The 20,022-nt window shown below is 39.7% G+C and overlaps 2 protein-coding genes across 4 annotated transcripts in view; one reads left to right on the top strand and one right to left on the bottom strand.

Annotated features, from left to right (window-relative positions):
- Nucleotides 1-1,032: 1,032 nt before the first annotated feature.
- Nucleotides 1,033-14,761, bottom strand: RMDN1 (regulator of microtubule dynamics 1). The gene is made up of 10 exons (XM_071554224.1): nt 14,460-14,761; nt 13,743-13,854; nt 11,920-12,007; nt 9,876-10,035; nt 9,172-9,261; nt 8,159-8,214; nt 6,189-6,276; nt 4,605-4,635; nt 3,211-3,344; nt 1,033-1,179 (listed from the first exon to the last, which is right to left on the bottom strand). Exons 1-10 carry the CDS (start codon nt 14,577-14,579, stop codon nt 1,141-1,143), a joined length of 918 nt encoding a protein of 305 aa, XP_071410325.1. The 5' UTR covers nt 14,580-14,761; the 3' UTR covers nt 1,033-1,140.
- The window catches only part of CPNE3 (copine 3), a 36,393-nt gene continuing 31,045 nt past the window's right edge, over nt 14,675-20,022 (top strand). For 2 of the 3 annotated variants that reach the window (XM_071554222.1, XM_071554220.1), the window contains exons 1-2: nt 14,846-14,931; nt 17,978-18,036. The gene's annotated coding sequence lies outside the window, so the exon portion shown is untranslated. Of the gene's footprint in view, nt 14,770-14,845; nt 14,932-17,977; nt 18,037-20,022 lie in introns of those variants that run through there. The other variant, XM_071554221.1, reaches the window with a different exon arrangement.

Raw genomic sequence — 20,022 nt, 5'->3', positions numbered from 1 at the left:
CTCAGCTGTTAATTTTTACTACTGACTTAGCCCAGGCTTGGTTTGTTAGTCTTATCAATTTTTGCTATTCATCATCTTCCTATAGATTGAAATATCCCTTTCTAGTAAAGTAAAGGTATTTAGTTAATTTGTTCTAGATTGTTGTACTGACAATACCACGTGTAATTGATAGCCTACCATATTTTCATTATTTGGTCCTCTTTTTCTCTTGGATTATCAGAATATACTGTTTGGAAAATCTGTAAATGTTTCCTATGTTGGATATCTTACTTAGGTTACTTTGTACTTCTGATGAAAATTCCTGCTAAGATCATAGCAAGACCAGTAGAAAATGTTATCTTTACCTACAGAAGTCCATGCACCTCCACATAGTAGTTCCTTTCTGATGTAGGGGGAGTGCGTATTCCTCCTATTGCCATAGTCTTAGGGGAAAGTGTGTGTTCCCAGCAAATGTTTACAGCCACTAAATCATCAGAATTCACAACCTTTAAACAGGAAAATCAGTACTCATATTTCACAAAGGCTTCTCACTGCACATGGTGATACCACCCATAAATTTTCTTTGATGTTCCCTACTTGTTTTTGTGTTTGTTGGTTTTTTTTTTATTTTTTGGTTTTTACACCACAGCACTTTTTGCAAAGTTAAACACTTCCATTTAAGAATATTGGAATTAAGATGGTGCAGCCTTAATGAGCAATCTGTAGGACCAGCTAATAATGTGAATATCAATTACCCTTGAAGACTACTGAACCCCACTGGAGGAGAACACTAGAAAAAACTGCAGGATTAAAATTATGTCATGGCTCTGTCCCTCCTTTTTTTTAATCTTATGGTAGTTTAAGAGTGTAAAATAATTAAAAACCTGTGCAACCACTCTCCCAGCCTTTCCCCTCTAATATATCATATATATATATATATATATTTTCCCTCCTTGTCCATAAAGCCCTTCATTCCCATATAAATCAGCAGACAAGACCACATAATGAAACATCTAGTTGACAGTGTAATTGAAATGAGATTGAGATAGAAGGTCTGGGGTATACTTTTATTAACATCTTCAATAAACCAAAGAGGTATCTGGGGACTTTTCCTATGCTGCTCAAACATGAGGCACTGAATTTCCCTTATCTTGTTTCTTCTTATATAGAATTAAGGAGCTCCAAAGCTTCTTTCTGAACCTGAAAGAAATAAGTGGTAACAAAACAGTGCCAGGTAGTTCTAGCAAAACCAAACATTTCACCACAGGTCTGTATATTCAGAATCCTCCTAAGACCAGTCATTTTATTTCTGGAATTCAAGATGCTCAGTACTTAAAACATAAGGAACAGGAATAAAACCACTTAAGCCATCATCTTCAATGTAATTTGCTTACTCTGTGTAGTGAGTTTGTGTTGGATACAGATTATTAGCTTTTTATCTGCTATAGTCCAATATTAGCATGTAGAAATTTGTCCTATCTTTGACCATACCCAACCAAGTCAGAGTTTTCAAGACTCTGGACAGCAGGTAAGGGAGTATGAGAAGACCATTTCTGAGGCTCCCTATGCCTAGGGATTCTAGGTAAAATCTAATAAAATTTTAGTATTACCTCTAACATTTATATTAACCCCTCTCCAACAAAGCCAAAACAACAAAAAAATCCCAACATCACCCCTGCCCCAAAACACAAAAATCCCTCCAACTCAAACTTCCCCTGACAGAGCAAGCAGGGCAGACAACATAAGCCAGATACCTCTGAGTATCTGCAGTCATATATGTTCAGAAAACTTAGTTATGCTGAGACAAGAATGCAAATTTCTTTGCACAGGCCAGTTTCCTTCATATTGGACTATGATGTCTAGCTCCCAATGAATTTTGTACTCCACATGTTCACCCAGAGGCTGGAGAGAATACCACCTCTCTCAGTTCAGCAGCCTGTCACCCCTCTATGAGATCTGGAAATAGATGTTTGTACCAGAAGGCAACAACCAGCTACAGCAGATAAGTGGTTTAACAACCTGGCTATTGCACAGAATTCACTCCTGAATATTCCTGTTGTGTGGTTCCTAAAGAAAGGCAAGCTTTTGGAATCACTGGTTTCACATGTGCCCCCAGCTACTAGTAACTGTCAGAAGAATTGACCAATTTCATACACACCTGAGAGCACTATTCCTTTAGGCTATAAAATTCCTGTCCATTTTGCAAGGCATAGGAGGAACGTAACTTGTATTTCTACTGAAAGATGTTACTGAAGGAGATTACTTTTAGAGAAACAGTTTGAGCCCTACCAGAGAATCTACGAAGGGATTCTGTAATACTGCCTCAGTAATGTTTTTTCTGAGGTGTGAAATGCAAAATCCTACCAAAGTATTTCTAACAATTAGAACATTCAGAATGTCCCAACACATCTGGATGTTTCTGTAACAGTTAAAGCATCTCACATTGCAGCTTAATGCTAAACAAATTAGAGATCAATCAGTCATAAGATAAACCACTTGGCAATGAGTTAGTCCTGATGTTAACAGGATTGTTTATGAAAGGTAACTGCAATTGCTTTGGTTTATACTAAATGCAGTATAAGGTATGGACAAGTCTAATGGATTACCTGTCATGGAAGTACTCTGTATATGTTTAGGTGCAAGTAAATGCCTACACATCCAAACCAGGATCCTTCTCAGCAGTTCCAAAGGCTAATTAAGTGTCTCATGTCACCCTGCACTGGAGATTTGCTGTCAAAGATACATTACCTCCATTTGTCTCAATGCAGATCACCTGAATCTCTCCCTAAGGGTATGGATAGGACAGCACTATTAAGTTTTTCATGTATATATGGGTTTTTTCTTCGTCATGTTCATGTGAGTTTTAGCTCTTCCAAAATGTGATTTCTGTCTTTCCAGTTTTATTGATATGAAAAGTCAGTCTGCTCACAGGCTAGCTGAGGTGCCTGCCTGAACTTCAGCAACACAGCTAAGACTGGGTTGTTGTTAGCACTATAAAAACACCATGAAGAAGAAACGGTAACAGTTAAACAGAGTATTTCCAACCACTGTGTTCAGGGGTGGCTAGCTACATAATGAATTTTTTTGGTGTGGTTGAGATTGTGAATTATAGGTGCTGAACTGCAATTTCATCCGAGTTAACTGCAATTTCATCCGAGTTAACTGCAATGCCATGATGTCACATGTTGGTTACAATATATGATTGCACTGTTACAGTTCTTAATTTCCTACCTGTTTGTCCTCTTCTGTCTGTGCCGGATACTCTTTTGCTTTGCTTAACCACAGAAGAGCCATCTTTTTATTGTTTAACTTCAAGTATGTCTTCCCCAAAAAGAGCAAATTTTTACTGTAAAAATTTGGATCAGCTGCATAGACAGGAGAAAAGCCTTATATGAGAAAGAGCAGCGTATTATCAAAGCCCTTTGAAACTTATGTCAGAAAACACATATGGTATTTTGGCTTTGGATCAGAAGGAAGGCAATGTGAAACTTACACTTGATACGTTTGGGTTTCATACACAAATATATTAACTAGCAGCTTGTTAATATACTAAATGAAGCTAGATTCTTTGCAAAGAGCAAAGCAGTGAGCTTAATGCGTAACAGCTCTGTTTTGCAGATTTTGGGCTTTTCTGGACATAGTAGGTACAGCAGGCAATGCAACCAGCTTAGCAAGTATAGGTGAGGGAAAAAAGGGTGTATTTCCCAGCACATACAGGTAGCATTTAGCTTTAGTTGCACAGAAGAAAAAACTATTTGTACCTACCTTTAACATTTTTCAAGGAGAGATTTACAGCTTGTTTCTACTAAGCAAGCTTTGGCTATTAATCATTATTAAAGGCTAATCTCGCTTACTGTTCATACTTATAGCACATCTTTCTCTGCTGCTGGATCTAATATCAGGATTCAAAAAATATGGAGGTGTTTTGGAGGCAAAATTGAGATGAAGTTCAGTGTTCCACTTCACAGCTGCATTACTGGACACCCAGGGGAAGATACACAATGAGCTTTTCCTTTAAAGTTCACTGGTTTAACTATGTATAAATCTTCCATAGAACACTGCCTCTCCTTTCTTCTTTTATCTTTCAGCTAGCCAGTTTTGCTTACAGCTTCACTCTTGGAGAAATAATAGGCCCGTATTGTCTTTTACATCATGTGGACAGTTTGACTGCCAGTTAGATCGGCACTCTGATCCTAATAGCTTCTGAAAGAATAAAAAGTGTCCTTTTTCTCTTCTATTTCAATCATAGAGAACTAAATTTTGAAGAAACAACATAAAATTCCCTTTTTTGATTTCTTCTTTCCTCTGCACTCCAGCTCAGTTCCTTAGGGAAGAATACTGTTACTCAGCAAGGTACAAATTTCACTTTAAGCATATTCTGAAAAAATCTCCACATTACATTCTAAGTGGTAATAGTGTGTAACATACTTTGAGTATCTCTGATGAACTGTTCCAAGCTAACAGTCTTGACTGGCTCACCAGGCTGATATGTTTCTCAGCTGATCATACGCTGCTGTTTGGTTTCCCTGGCTATTAATAATAGCTACAGCTATTAAGCTAGAAGTTTACCGCAAATCATCATTCTCAAAAGATACTTTTTAGTTAAAAAAAGCTAGCAGTATTACCTTCCTCTGCCATGTGGAAGTAACGAAGAGCCTGTAAAAGACCAAGTTGTCTTCCTTAAAATGGCGAATAAACTCAACAAAATAGTCAAACTAAAGCCTTATGTGCACACTTAATATAGCTGAGGGACTTACTATCCGTGATCTTATTTTTACTAATTCAACATGCTACCAATGCTTCTCATTAAATGTACAATCAGATTTGACATAATTTCAACAGAACTAGTACTTAGCCAGCTATTACCTTACTACTTCTTCTGCTAAGTACAGGACCTCCTGTTTGTCCGTAGCAAACTGGATTGTGTCTTTCCAGTTCAACTTGTCAAGATAATTCTGTATGTTATTTGTACCATTCAGCACATCTGCAGTTTTCCCCATCCAATTCTCATGTATAAATTTAACAGATGAAATTAATCTTATGATCTAGGACATTAATGTTAACAAATGCTTCAGAGAGAAACTGACTCCCACAGTTAGTACCCTCTTTCATGAGGATAAATATTTTTGAAATCCATACATTTTTCAACTAGTTTCCCAACCTCCACATACAGAATTTCAGTCCATCCCTACCTCTTCCTAATGGTACTCACTGGAGGGAAAACACTCTCAAAGAACTTAAAAGTGTGAATGTATCTACAAAACAGATTTTGTACTGAAACCGCAGAAATCTTAACAATACAAGTTTGCTTCTTCAGCCACTTTAAGTGCTACAGAACTCTGTGCTGGCACTGGCATGATTTTGCAGTATATGAAATTCCTGGTTGATGCTTTCTATTCTTCTGAGAGTGATTTTCAGCCAAATTTACAAGATTGACATTCCATTAAAAAGTTTTACTTCTTTTTCAACCACAGCTTAAATTGCTTTTTGTGTAACAGCAAGCAGCCTTCTACAATTACTTTCTAGTCCTCCTGCCCCCCCACCATAAAAGAATAAAACTTATTAGTTGATCTGAACAAACAAATATTGTAATAGCTGTAGTAAACATTGCAATTATCAATTTCAAGTTTCCATATATGTATGGGTGTTTGAATAGGATGCACACTGTTTGAGACACCCTAGAACACAAATATCCGGACAGTATGTTTTAGGGTGTATGACAACAGAATTTTCATAGTAAAGATGAAAAAAAGTATTTTCAACTGAAAAAACCACATCTTATGTGGCCAAGGAGTTAGAGGCTACTCGTTCATATTAAGTAACAAAGAAGCTTTTTGCTTTGTAGCATTTAATATAAAGGGACATATTCTTATAGTCCTATCAAATAAATACATGGTATAACACCACCATATAAATCATCAGCACTGAACTAGTACAGACTATCTGCAGTTATCTGCAACAGGTAACAACAGTAAAAACTAAGTTACTAGCTTCTTATTTTCTGTGTGTTCTACAACTGAAGAAATGAAATGTTTTTATGTTCTTAGATATCCCTCCCTCTCTTGTTCTATTCTCATTTTATTACTGACAGTTGTAAAATCTCAAGTCCATGCTTATTCCATAAGCAGAGGTCAGCTTTGACAGGAAAATAAGTATATTAACAGCTTTGTGGAAGAAATAATAATCTGTTAAACACTTTCATACAGTACCTCTTGAAACGTGGAGGTTGGTGGTGTAGCAAACAGTGTTGCAGCAATTTTTCTTTGGTACCATGGCATTTCAGCAAAAGAGTAGCACCTGAAGCAAAAAGAAACATTTCTATCTACCCTCCAAATTTTTCTCTTATTTTTGAGCAACACTGTTGTAATTGTTGTTGGACATAAAAACTGGATGTGATAATTGTTGTTTGCAAGTCAAAACTCCAGACACACTGCAAGTTCTATAAGCACATTATTACATGAGTACAAGAAAATAGCAGGATGTCTGAAGCCGCTACTAAAAATGTTTTCATCTCTATTTTACTGGTAACTAATTACAATAGGTAAAACTGGAGAGTCATTAAGCATGAGGGAGCTTTTCAGCTTGAACGATTTTAATGTGTAATTTGTTCTAATATATTTGCAAAAATGGCACAACTGAGTAATGTCATTGCCTTACCTCAACACTACTTTGCTTTTTTCAATTATTAATATAAAGCAGATCTGCAGTACATTCCTGAAAGACTCTGATCTATAAGAATGAAAATAAATCCAAGAATCAAACCACTGTGTTCTAGGCTAGGCCAGGCTACACTGTTTTCTTATCTACTAAGTAACACAGCTAATCAATCAGTCACCTATCTTAATGGTGAAAATATTTGTGAAGCATCTCAAGTCCACAGAACATTCCAGGTGTGTACATGAAACAATGCTATTCACTTCAGTAGCCCCACACAATGAGTTTACAATTACTATTCACTATGTAAAATAGAGCATCCTAGAGGTGAAAAATTAATAAATATTCAAGAATTGGCTGATGTCCGTTTCAGATGAAGATGCTCCAGGAGCATATTTAAAGGTACAATGTGGAAATATTTTAGTGCCAAAAGCAGCAATAATCTCACATTTCTTACCATCTTTTCTAATTTGGCTTAGGAAGAATGTCTTAAGTACTTTCCAAATAAGCTTCCTATCTCATAATGGGGCTTGCGGCTCAGTCAATTGGTAGCATATGCTTCTGTTTAGATATTTGGACTACTGCAATTATTAGTTCATGTGGGAAGGATGGTGTGGAGGCTGAGAAACCAAAGTAAGCTTGTAAATTAACAAAAAACTCTGGAGCAATAGACTGTAGTTTTCTCTGATACTCAAGAGTCCAAAAAACCAAAGAGAAAGTAACTGTGGTTTTTAGTACATTTTAAAGCTGCAAATATATTTGCTTTCTTTATTTTCACTTGTTCAATCTTACAGCAGAGATTTCCTGTAAAACAATGCAACAACCCTGGTCTTTTTGAGACAAATAACCAAAAGTGCTGTCTGGAGTCTCTCATCAACACAAAAAAGATACTGCTTTCTATCACGCCACTTCCTCAGAATACCTTGGTTTGTATGGAAACTTGTAGTTCTAGTCCCTCTGCCTGCTGTGTAACAGTAATTCTTGGTACCAATTTCACTGAGCGGTAAATTAAACTTCAAAGATTTTTTGTTAATATAATTGCATTTATAAGATCTGTTTATTAATATAACTTTTACAATACAGTACCATGATAGATAACAAGAGAAGTATTCTAGAAACACATCTCACTTTTGATAGCTTTTAACAGATTGTGTTAAGTTGCAGTCATTGTTGAAATTCAATAGAAATTCAGTGTTGAGTTTTAACTCCATTAACACCAGTAGAACAAAATGAGCAGCACTTGGAATTGCTGATGGATTCTCTGAAGCAATGTTTGCAAAATGAGTTTTTAATAGCTCCATACAACTAAATGAGCAAATACTTTCCATATTTTTGAACTGCTTAAGAATTAACAGCCAGACTTTATCAAGGCATGATGTCCTATACCCATTCAATAGGTTTTCATGTTTGCACCAATTATAAGCCACTAAATTATTCCAAGCAATTCTGCAATTCATGTAAGATATTTTGTATCCTGGCATTTTTCTTAGCCATATGCTAAATTTTGCTTGAAAATAAGCCTTACCAAATCCCTATAAGATGAATTGTTGTAGCATCTTTTGGATTCAGTTCAATGGCTCTCTGGTGAGGGGATAAAACAACAACACAAGATGTAAGAAATTGTTCTGACACATGTAGACTAAAATACTTTTAAAAAGTAGACTCGTTATCTGCTGTTAATTAAACCAGAGTGATAGTGTGTAGAATTCCAAGGCAATACATTATTTATTCAGTATACAACTACATCAGCTCACCTCTAAAAAACTGACAACACTGACAGATTTCTAAGCACTTCTGCTTAGTAGGTCAATAAAGTTGTGTATGAGATTTGGCATGTTCAGATTTTGAGATAATCTCTGGTGCTATAAAATTAAGTCCTTTATCTTCTCCAGTATTTGTCCTTTACCGCTACATAATCCACAGTTAAAAGAATGGCCACATAGCCATTTCTCAATATCACAGTTACATTTTATCTAGTCCTAAGTGTGTGTGGCTCGGCTTCGCGAACGAAGATTTGGGAAGGGCTGTCCCCACGTGGGTGGGCCCTTCCAGCCTGCACAGTGGATTTTAGGTGAAGCTCAGCGTGCGCAGAACTGGCCCCACCGTTTAAGTCCTGAGGACTTCACTGGCACCGTCCAAGCTCACTTGGCCGTGGCAGATGAACCTCAGGTAGATGAACCTCAACTAGAACCTACAGCACCCGGCATTTCCCAGGAGGTCTCCCATCCAAGTACTAATCCGGGGCTGACCCTGCTTAGCTTCCGAGACCTAGTCCTAAGTAAGAGGTATCTAAAGCACTTCAGCTATTTCAAGACTGCCTTCTAAAAGGACTTAGTTTACTGCAGGAGATAATTTCTACTCCTTGTTTCTCCAGCATTTCTGGGGCTTATGTCACAAGAACCCAAAAAACAAAGCGTTACTAGAGGTATGAACAGAAGTACACTTTCAATGTTTTGCCAGGAATTAGTTACCAGCTGCCACACAATCTACATACTGGACACATTAATGCAGTCATATGCAAAAATTTGTTTGCATTACCTGGAAATGCTCTTTGATAACAATAGCATTTCCAATTTTAGTCTTGATTCCTTCATAGTCTCCAACATCACTGAGGCAAATTCCATACCACTGTAATTCAAAAAACAAAAATAAAACATTTAATACAGCACTATTAGCTACTAATAGTACATTTTTGAAAAACAAGCAACAAACAAGAAGTACTTGTTGTGAACAGCTCAGGCAGGATCAGTACAACCTGCTCGTCTGCATGTGTAAGGGAATAAACACCCTCTTCTGATCCTAGATGGCAACACAAGTGACTACACTTTGCTACTACCTCTCTGCCTGTCAGAGAAGTAGCACTAAAAAAAGAGGCCAGAGCAAAGCCATGGCATAAAGTATTTCCAGTGAAACTCTACAGAGCTCAGAAACAGGATGCTGAATGTGGGACATGTGCAACATTTTTAAGGCTACAGCAGGGGGAGGAGGAGCTTATTACACCAGCTGTAATCAACCTGATCAGTCACCTCTTTCCCTGGACCTACATACCTTTAACTAGTTTCTGATTCCTCTACAGAGGAAATTTAGCTGGAGAAATCTGAACTCAGATCCTCCAAAAAGCTTAGGGAAAATTTAGAAGTCCCATTCATTTTCAGCTGAAAAGTTCAATTATGCACAGTGACATTCGTTCCAGTTTCTGCTAGCAGAAATCAACACGATTTCAGTTATTTTGCAGGGCTCACCTTGTGTGCTGCAGAATTTGATTCATTTTTTTCAAGTGCTTTTTTTGCATACTCAAGGGACTCATACGTCAGTTGTCTCTTCTCCTCTGCAGAAGTACTACTAAGCTGAGCTAGATCTCGTGATGACCGTGCCAGCCGCCATAACAACTCCGCATCATCACTAGTCAGAAACAGAAACAGTAACATTTTAAGACAATATGGAAACAAAGCAAGCAAAGGTGTTATTGTATCTCAAATGGGTGATAAGGCAACAGTGTATCATCTGTCATGCTACATAACCCCAAGATGACAAATAGCACATGAAAGCTCACAATACCTCTGTTCTGGTAATTGGGTCTGCAAAGCAAACAGGACTGTAGGAACGGTCTTTGTTTACTCAAAAAAAACAAAGATACAGATTAAAAAAAACCCAACGGTACCACTCAGAACACCAGAAGGAAAAGGAGGACTACTCTGTTCTTGGCTAGATGGTATTTTTTCCAGCATTATGCTGATTTGTATTGATGTTTACTTGGAATATTTAAAACATTACAAATTTTCCCTATGTATATATGGCCAGGCTTCGTGAACAAAGACTTGGGAAGGGCTCTACCCACGTGGGTGTGTCCTCCGAGCCTACACAGTGGATTTTTCAGGTGAGGCACAGCCTGCCAAACTGGCCCCACCCTTTAACCCCTAAGGTTCACCTGCCATGGCCAAGAGAGCTTGGATGGTCACAGTGAAGTCCTCAGGACTAGAACCTACAGCCCCTGGTATTCCCAGGAGGTCTCCCATCCAAGTACTAACTCGGCCTGACCCTGCTTGGCTTCTGAGGTCTGACAGCATTGGATGTCATGGAGGCGTTTAACTTCCTTTTCCCTATAATTCTGCTTAAATAACTAAATTTGTCCTAATAAAAAAACAGAGATTAGCCATACCACCAGCATATAAAGCTATACATTTATGTATTTATTTATATGACTTTATCAAATGGTGTATAGCAGGTTATAGTCAAAGAATCTAAATTTTTATTTTGTTCACATTCCTATGAAACACTGCTTGCACTTCACTATACTTTCAGAGAAGTACCTTTTTAATTTTGACTTACCATTTTAATAGATATTTAAATTTAGAGTCTTTCAGAGGTTTTGTCTATCTGACTATAAACCTCCACCTCTCTACCCCTGGAAAACTGAAGTCAAAACTACCAGAAACAAAACATATTTAAAAGCATAAAAGAGTAACATGGAACTAGAAGGTTCATTTTTCAGCCAAATCACAAAAATCTTAAGTATTGCTACTGGAATCATTACTCCTCAAAGAATAATTAATGTTGTTATATACCTAGTAGCAAGCTTATACCTCACTTGTGATATGGTGCCCCTTACAGGCTGGGACCATCATTTAATATCACAGGTTTTATACCTGGATCCCTGGCAAGAATGAAGGGCAGAAAAAAGAACTAGAAACTACTGAAAATAACTGAACAGTTGGTTTTCTCTGAAATGTTCTTGGAGTGAGATGTTTTGTCTCCTCCAAAGGAATGGACTGATAGGTTTGCAATCCATTTTCTGCTTTTTTCTTTCCCAGTTCGATTACCAATAATACTTTGTGTGCTTAAGACATAACAACATGAGTAAGGGCCTTTTTTGTTCAGACTCAAATCCTAACAATAGACAATTGAAAACAGAGTAACTGGTCAGCAATGAAAAAGACATGAAACAGTGAGTCAAAAATTTTCAACACCTGAATTCTAGGCACCTTGATCCTTTACTAATGTGTAGACACATGATACTTTTTTGCAGTAATTTTAAAAGATTCTTTGAGTAACAAAACAAACATGCAAAAACCCCTCCTTCGCAGAACCAAAGAACATAAGGGTTAAGCCTCACCTTCTACAGCTATCAGTTCTTTCTTCATTCATTTTTCTAGTGGGAGGAAAAAGATCAAGAATCCTTTCCTATTTACATAAGGCTAAAAGTAAGGTTCTCCAGCATTCTACAGTGAGAATATTCATTGAAAAACAGAAAAGAAGTCACAGTAATGTCTCAATGCAATGAAATACCTATTTTTATGCTGAACCAGTAATCGATACAGCTTTTCAGTTTCTCCACTCCCATAGAGGTAGTCTGCTTGTTCTATGACTTCTTCCACTTAAGGAGAAAATAAAATTGTGGAAACAGAAGAACAAATTACAGGTGATTATGACATTATAGCAAAAGCAAAACATTTTAGAGCAAGACAACCCAGCTGAAAATTATATAGCTTGCTTTTAGACCATCATTCCAAACAACTTATAGGCACAGGAGGATAGAATAAGCAACATGTACAACGCAAAATTAGGATGAGCATCAGTGTCTCTCTAATGAAAACACAACAACTTTCAGCAAGACAGCTTTGGATGCCTAACAAAACATAAGCTCTAATGCTCTTCATAAAAACTTAACATGTTTATAAGCTTTCCTTTTTCAAGTTACCTAATAAATATGGTAGCCACATTTAACAGCAGCACAGTTTTCTTTATGGAAGAAGGAAAACATTAAAGGTTATTAAATACAAATCCCTCCTCTTCAGCTTAAAGAGATTCTGGAATATAAACCTGGATAATTTTTAACCTTGCTGTCTCTAAATATGTTCTTTCAGTCCTTTCAAAGATAAGATAAGAATCTACCTGGACTTTGGGTTTAAAATGAGCTTCATGGTATGTCTTCAGTATACTGTTATGTTTGCTTGTTGACCTGAACACTACAAACATATCTAATGACTAAATATGCTCAGAACTCAAAACTCTGAACACATTCCCCACTAGATGTTTAATGCAAAGTATTATACTTTTATTACTATAGAATATTTTTCAGGTATTTCTATTTTACCTTTATTTTCACCTTATCTATTACTTGTCTTGCATATAAAGTCCACTAACATTGCTTTTCTTGGCAACATAAATGCCAGATTCAAGTGGAAGGACAGAAAAGACCAGAGGTGAGTTAAGTGGTGTTATTTATGTTCCTCGTAAGAAATGAGGAATTCCTTATTCCTCGTTATTATTATTCCTTATTTCTATACCGAGTAGCTATCTCAAATCTATTCTCTGACACTCCTTCTGTAATACCAAATGCAACAGTTCTTTATCCCTTCAAAGATTTATTGTCTCAATTTTTATTTCTGTAAGCATCTAAACAGTATGCACCCATCCAGTCAGGCTCATTCTCTGTTTGGTTAGGCTTACTCTAAAAATTTTAATTTAGCATGTGATAGACAAGTTCTAAGTCTGCAACAATCTCCCCTTTTAAGATATTGTTACTGTTCTTCCAGCAGTAAGACTATCCTTATTGAAATTTGAAAAGCATGTTTTATCACCTCTTACATTGTTTTCTGGTAGGTAAAGCAAGGCTTTGCTTCCTCTTCTTTTGTGTCACAAAAACACAAGACATTTCTCAATCTTATCTGAAATGCAATCTTGGTGTTGCTCAACTAGATTAAATCGGAATCACACTGTGTTTGTACCGAAAATCTGAAGAAACTAAAATTTCTATAAACCAACTAAGCTTTTGTTTGCGTTCCTAACTGGACTGTATCTTTTCAATACGAGTTCCTTAAAGCTTGGGCAGCAAGTTAGGTATCACATCTTGTGCATGTGTTCTCTCCTTGACAGGATGAGCTACCAGATATGCTTTCAGTGACTGCTGCAAGAATCTTGTGTTAAATTACCACAAGACTACCCATAACCAATTCAAAAGCATGCTGTCGTGCAATCACAGTGCATGCAGTCTTAATAAGAGTAAATCAAAAGCATTACAACACCATTTTCCTCTATAATTCTTGCACAAAAAATCTTTATGTTCCACATTAGAATATCCTACATACTTCAAAGTTTGAAAACATTACCTTTGAAGCTTGCATGAACCTCAGCAAAGCCAGATATCAGCTTATGAGCTTCATAAACCAAAAGGGACCCTGTTGACAGCACAACTGCCCTCTGAAGGCTTTTTCTAAGCACCTGTTTAGGATCGTAAGATACGTATTAATGAACATTATCACTCTGAGGTTTTTCTTGTCTGTAGCATAGTTATATTTCGTGTTTTCAGCAAATAAAAGACTTTTCAAGGTTAAAAAACTTTTATAAGACAAAACACTTCATCAAGAAGGTAATTGAAGTATATTCAAAAGAAGCTCACGATTCTGCTTTAAAATACTAGAGCTAGACTGAAAACAAACCACAAATATGGAGCAAACACAAGGTAAGAAGCAAAAAGAGCGAACTCGTATTCTTCAAAAGAGCATGGGCCTCTCAGCTGTTGCAAAACTAAACCCCACGATGCCGGAGCGTCCTCAGCCACCGCCTCCTGCCGCTTTCCCGCCCGTCTGCGGAGCGGCCCCGCGGGGGCGAGCGGCGGGCACAGCCCGTGGCAATCACAGAATCCACCACGGTGGCAGAGACCTCTCAGATCATCGAGTCCAACCTCTGACCAAACAGCACCATGTCAACTACACCACGGCACTCAGTGCGGCGCCCAATCTCCCCGTAAACACCTCCGGGGCAGCCCGTTCCAAGCAGCCCCCGTGCGCGGCCGCGCCCTCCCGCTCGAGCAGCACCGCGGCTACCTCGCTCCCCGGCCGCCCCCGGCCCCACGGGCCGCCCGTCGCCTCCCGCCGGAGCCGCTGTCCCAGGCCGGCAGGACCGCGGCGGAAGGGCCGCGCAAGCACCGCCATCAGCGTCGCCATCACCGCTGGCAGCACCGCCTCCGGAGGGGCCGCTCCGCCCCGCAGCCCTGCCCAGACGCGGGGGCAGAAAAGGGCAAGGGCAAGGGCCGCCGGCCTCGCCGGCCAGTGCGCTGCGCCGAGCGCCGGGCATTGTGCAGCTTCGGGCCCGGAGCCACATCGGGCCCCGAACGGCCACCGGCGCGGGGCGCGGGTAGGGGGGGGGGGGGGGAAGCGGGCGGGGCGGGGGCTCTGCGCCTGCGCCTGCGCCCGGGGCGGGGCGGGGGCGGGCGTGGCAGTCGCGGGCTGGGCTCGGGGTTCGGGGTTCAGGGTTCGGGGCTGGGGCTCTGAGCCGCCGCCGCCGCCGCTGCTGCAGGTGAGGAGGGGCCGCACCTGTGCCCCAGGGCGACTGAGCCGGCCCGCCTGCCGCGGGGCTTGCGCTCCCGGCCCGTCCGCCTCGTCCAGCGGGAGCCGTGCGGGGCTCGGGCTGCAGGGCAGGGCAGGGCAGGCACTTCGGCCGCTTCCCGTGGCGCAGCGTGTCCCAGGGGCGGCCCCCCTCCCTCCGGCACGGGCGCGCTGCCGGGGGTGCTGCGGGGCTCGGGGAATCGCTCCTGGTCCGCCGTCCCGCAGGCAGCGAAACTCGGAGAAGTTGAAGCTGTAGGCCGGAGGATTTGAGTCCCAGTGCTGATTTCTGTGACGCTGTAAGCGCCACTCTGAAAAACACCCTCATCTCATAGAGAGGAGGCTGTTGAGAGACAGCATCGTTCCTGGAAACCGTATGCTGCACTTTCTGAGCTGCTGGTTGAGTGGGTGGTTGTTTCCGTTCTTCATTGCAGTTGCATAATATATATAAGGCAAGCCTTAGGTGACGTTCCCGGTGTCATAACTTACTCTTCCACTAGGGAAAAGTGAAACCTCTTCACTTTTGCTTCCGTACTCTGTCTTCAAAGTCCATTAATTATTCTTAAGGTAATATGCATTGCCCTGCCTCCAAAACTTACATTTGTTTTCTTGGGAGGTGGTGCAAAAAGTTTAATAGAGTAAAACTTAATCCTGGCTTTTTTTTTTAAGTTGGAGCTTTAAATTTTAACTTTTATGGATGTATAATCATAGAAGTAAGATGTTTCAAAGGATATGCAGAACACCAACAAGCATTATAAGAAAAAAAATCTAAGAAAGATGTGCAAGGAGAAGGAAGTTTTTTGGTTTTCTGTTATGGTGTTAAGAAGAATGCAGTATTTTTGTAACAAGTGTATTTGTGTTAATGTCTCAAAATTGAAACAAATTCGTTAAAGGTGACTTTTGGACTAACTGTAGTTCAGCTGTAGAAAACAAACATTTTAACTAGTTTTGACTACTTTTAACAAATACTGTTAAATGTCATCTGCCGGAATGCCAAGGTAGCAATGTGCTCTCACAGTGTTTCTACAGCCTTCTGTTACGCCCAACAAATTGTGTCTCCAGAACTGAGGGCTAGAGGGAAGCCACAGTAGTTCTTTGCTACAGACAACATGAAATTTCCTTCTTTTAGGGGTAATAAATCCAAAATCTCAACTCCACAGATACCTGGGGTGGAGTTTAATTTATTTTTAGTCTTATTTAATTTAGGTGCAGTTGCTGTCATTACTGTGGCTTCCTAAGGAAATATCTTTAGGGACAAAGTTAAGGAGAAAATTTTTTTCTTTCCTGCTTCTTTACCTATGAAAGTCAGGATGCTCTTGCAACATAAATAATTCATGACTGATTTAGTATTTGTAGGTGTTAGTTTCTGTTAAACCCAACAAAATTACTGTTTAGATCTGTTAGGCAAAGATTTATAATGGCCTCTTCTCACATCACATTTCAACTTGTGGTGTGGCTTTTGCAAACAAGTAGACAGAAAATAGAATTATGGTGCTCTTTACTGTTTTATAACTTTAAAAGTTTTTTCCTTCAATTCTGTGATTCTGTTTGTTTTTTCATTTATCTTTAATATTGCTTTAGTTGAGATGCTGTTGCTCAGGCATGTAAAAAGAGCATTATTAAGTGTTTGAAGGATTTCTGTATACAGTAGTTTTAGGGCTGGGTTCTGGATCCATGCTTCTGTTTAAGATGTTTAAGAAGTAGTCTTTAATGATTTGGATCATTTGCTTCATACTTTCTTCCTTGGTTGAAAGAGGATTTTCTCCTATAAATCCATTCCATCCCGGTGGATCAAGTGCACATGTTCATTCAGTGCTTTATCCAAGGCACAGTTAGAAGCCAGCTGAGTTAGTTCTGGTCATGGGAACTTGTTTTTGCTGCTTTCCATATCCACAGGGGTTGTTGCCAAGTCCTTATGGTAGGTGTTTAGCATATGTGCAATTATCTTTCGGTTTCAGGGATTAGCATGATTGCTGTGCCTGTGTTCAGAGCTACTGCCTGTGGATATACAGAGCATGTGGGATACCTGCCAGGCACAGGGAATACTGACTGCAAGTAGCTACTGTGGTACGAACTGAAGGACAGTTGATTCTATCTACGTATGTATGTCTGGCCAGACTTCGCGAACGAAGATTTGGGAGGGGCTCTCCCCACGTGGGTGTGCCCTTCCAGCCTGCGCACTGGATTTTTTAGGTGAGGCACAGCGTGCGCAGAACTGGCCCCACCGTTTCAGTCCTGAGGTCCATTTGCCACGGCCGAGCAAGCTTGGACAGTGACAGGGAAGTCCTTGGGATTGTCACAGCCCTCGGTACTAACCGGGGCTGACCCTGCTGAGCATCCGAGATCTGATGGGATGGGATGGCAGGGAGGCATTGAACTGCCAGGGGACAGTCCCACTGAGACTCCTACTCAGGTCCTTGGGATTCAGAGTCCAGAGTGCTCTCCTTTACACCATGCGGATTGTAGAGGTCTTGGTTTGCATATAGGAAGGTTTGAAATACATCTGTACTGTAGCAAAGTGTAATTTTGTGATTGTTGGTTTCAAGATACTATTTTTTATACTGAGATACAAAATGCTATGCTGGACTATTGTGTTTTTATGGATTTTTCTTAGGCACCCTTTAGCAGTGTAAGAAAGCATAGGTTTCTTAGAGCATAAACCACATTGTGAAACACCGATTTTGATCTGCTTACTCTAAACCACTGTTACCTTATTGGAAAAAAACAACATTAAATGAATAGGACAAAAATTATAGTCTGATCTTTGTTCTTAAAATCTGAAAGGGCTTTTCTTGCTGGAGTTTTAAAATATCTAATGCATACTGTTGTCTAACAAAGACTCTAAATTTCCTGTAAGTAATCTCAATGCTGCTGTCATGGACACATAAAGCTGTTGGACAGGTTATTTAGTTTAAGAGGAACTGTAGTTCCTCAATTTCTGTGCATTTGAATGTCTTGCTTTCATTGATATATGGGAATAGCAATTCCTGTTTTTAATTTCCTTTCACTTCACATTTTAGTGCTACAGTTGGTTGAAACTTCAGCCTTTTGCTGAGAGGCCCAGAGGCAAACCTCTGAGGTAAGTTACTCTAAATTTTTAAGAACTGATCTTTGTAACAGTGAAGTGTCACAACATGCCTAGAAACAGACTGTAAGAAGGATTAGTCTAAAACATGTGGTCACCTGCATCTTGTTTCCACAATAAAACACAGCAAGTTTTAGTGAGATAAAGGTTTTTCTTCTTGGTAATGTTAATTATGTAGTCTGTCAGTCAGTGGCTCTACACAGAGAAATTGCAATGAAGAATACATGATTTAAGATACTATTCACATTGCATAGTCAATAGGTTGTTTTCTGTGAAGCAATTGGCATAAAAAAAACATATAAACATATATCCAGGAAACAAATGTTACCCTGGTTGGCTGCTGTATGCTTAAAAAAACTAAATTTTGAAGTCAAGAGACCTGTGTTTCTTAATTTTCTGGTTCAGGCACAATATTACCTTTTATAGTTTAGCTGACTTGAATCAAAATGTCACCTAAATACTTTTGTGTGAGGAAGATGCTGGAAACAGCCCTCAACATTAAAGGTGTGCCTAAAGAGCAAACACACATATACAGGAATAAAAGAAAATAAACAGGAGGATATTTAGAAATTACTGTTTAATTAATTTTATGAACAGATGTCCTAGAAATAAAATTAATATTTTCTGTGCAGTGGGATTTTTTAAAAATAGATTTTTAAACCTGTTCTTTGGCAATGTAACTTAATGATAGATTTTTATATATAGAAACAACCTGCGAATAGTTGCTTGACTTGTTACACCAGTGTGCTGCCAATCCCATAGATAAATATTTGAACTGACTGAGTATCATTAAGCTTGTAATAAGTAGATGATTCGTCTCCCATAGAGAAATGTGTCTCCCTTCTGACACACTCATATATGTGAGATTTCTTAAATATTAACTTTGATTTTTGTTTGCCATAATCCCTAGTAAAATGAGTTGTGTGGTCATTAGTGTTTTGTCCCCATAATCTCACTTCTGCAATTCAGAATGCTCTAATTCCTTCATGCATACTAAATAGTTAATATGACAGTCATAAAATCATTTAGATTGAAAAAGACCTCCAAGATCATTCAGTCCAACCTTTGACTGAAAACCACCTTGTCAACTAGACCATGGCACTAAGTGCTACATCCAGTCGTTTGTTGAACTTTTCCAGGGATGGTGACTCCACCACCTTTCTGGGCAGTCTATTCCAATGCTTATCAACCCTTTCCATGAAGAAATTCTGCCTGATGTCCACCTTGAACCTCTTCTGGCATAGCTTGAAGCCACTACCTCTTGTCCTGTCGCCTGTTACCTGGGAGAAGCCAACCCCCACCTGGCTACAACCTCTTATCAGGTGGTTGTAGAGAGTGATAAGGTCTCCTCTGACCATCCTTTTCTTCAGGCTAAACAACCCCAGCTTCCTCAGCCACTGCTCACAGGATTTAGTCTCCAGACCCTTCATCAGCTCCATTGTCCTTCTCTGGACATTTTCCAGCACCTCAATGTCCATCTTGTCTTAAGAGGCCCACACTAGGACACAGGACTTGGGGTATGGCCTCACCAATGCAGACTACAGCATCGCAATCACTGCCCTGGTACTGCTGGCCACACTGTTTCTGATCCAGGCCAGGATGCCGTTGGCCTCCTTGGCCACCTGGGCACACAGCTGGCTCATGTTCAGCTGGCTGTCGACCAGCATGCCCAGGTCCTTTTCCACTGGACAGGTTTCCAGCTACTCTTCCAGGACGGTAGCATTGCATGGGATTGATGTGTCCCAATTACAGGACCCAGCAATTCACCTTGTTGAACCTCATGCTGTTGGCCTTGGCCCTTTGATTCACTCTGTCCAGATCTGTCTGCAGAGCCTTCCCACCCTCCAAGATAGATACAGCCAGCATTCTAGTAGTGATAGCTGTATCCATGCTGGTAGGAGATACAACTTAGACTCAAGGTTTTGTGTGATGGTTCATACAGGATGGCTCAAGTTGAGATGCACTACTTTGAGCTGCTTC

Source organism: Pithys albifrons, chromosome 4 (assembly GCF_047495875.1).
Source record: "Pithys albifrons albifrons isolate INPA30051 chromosome 4, PitAlb_v1, whole genome shotgun sequence".
Classification (NCBI taxonomy): Eukaryota; Metazoa; Chordata; class Aves; order Passeriformes; family Thamnophilidae; genus Pithys; species Pithys albifrons.
Note: the sequence above shows the minus strand (reverse complement) of the source record. Positions and strands in the feature narration are given on the sequence as shown.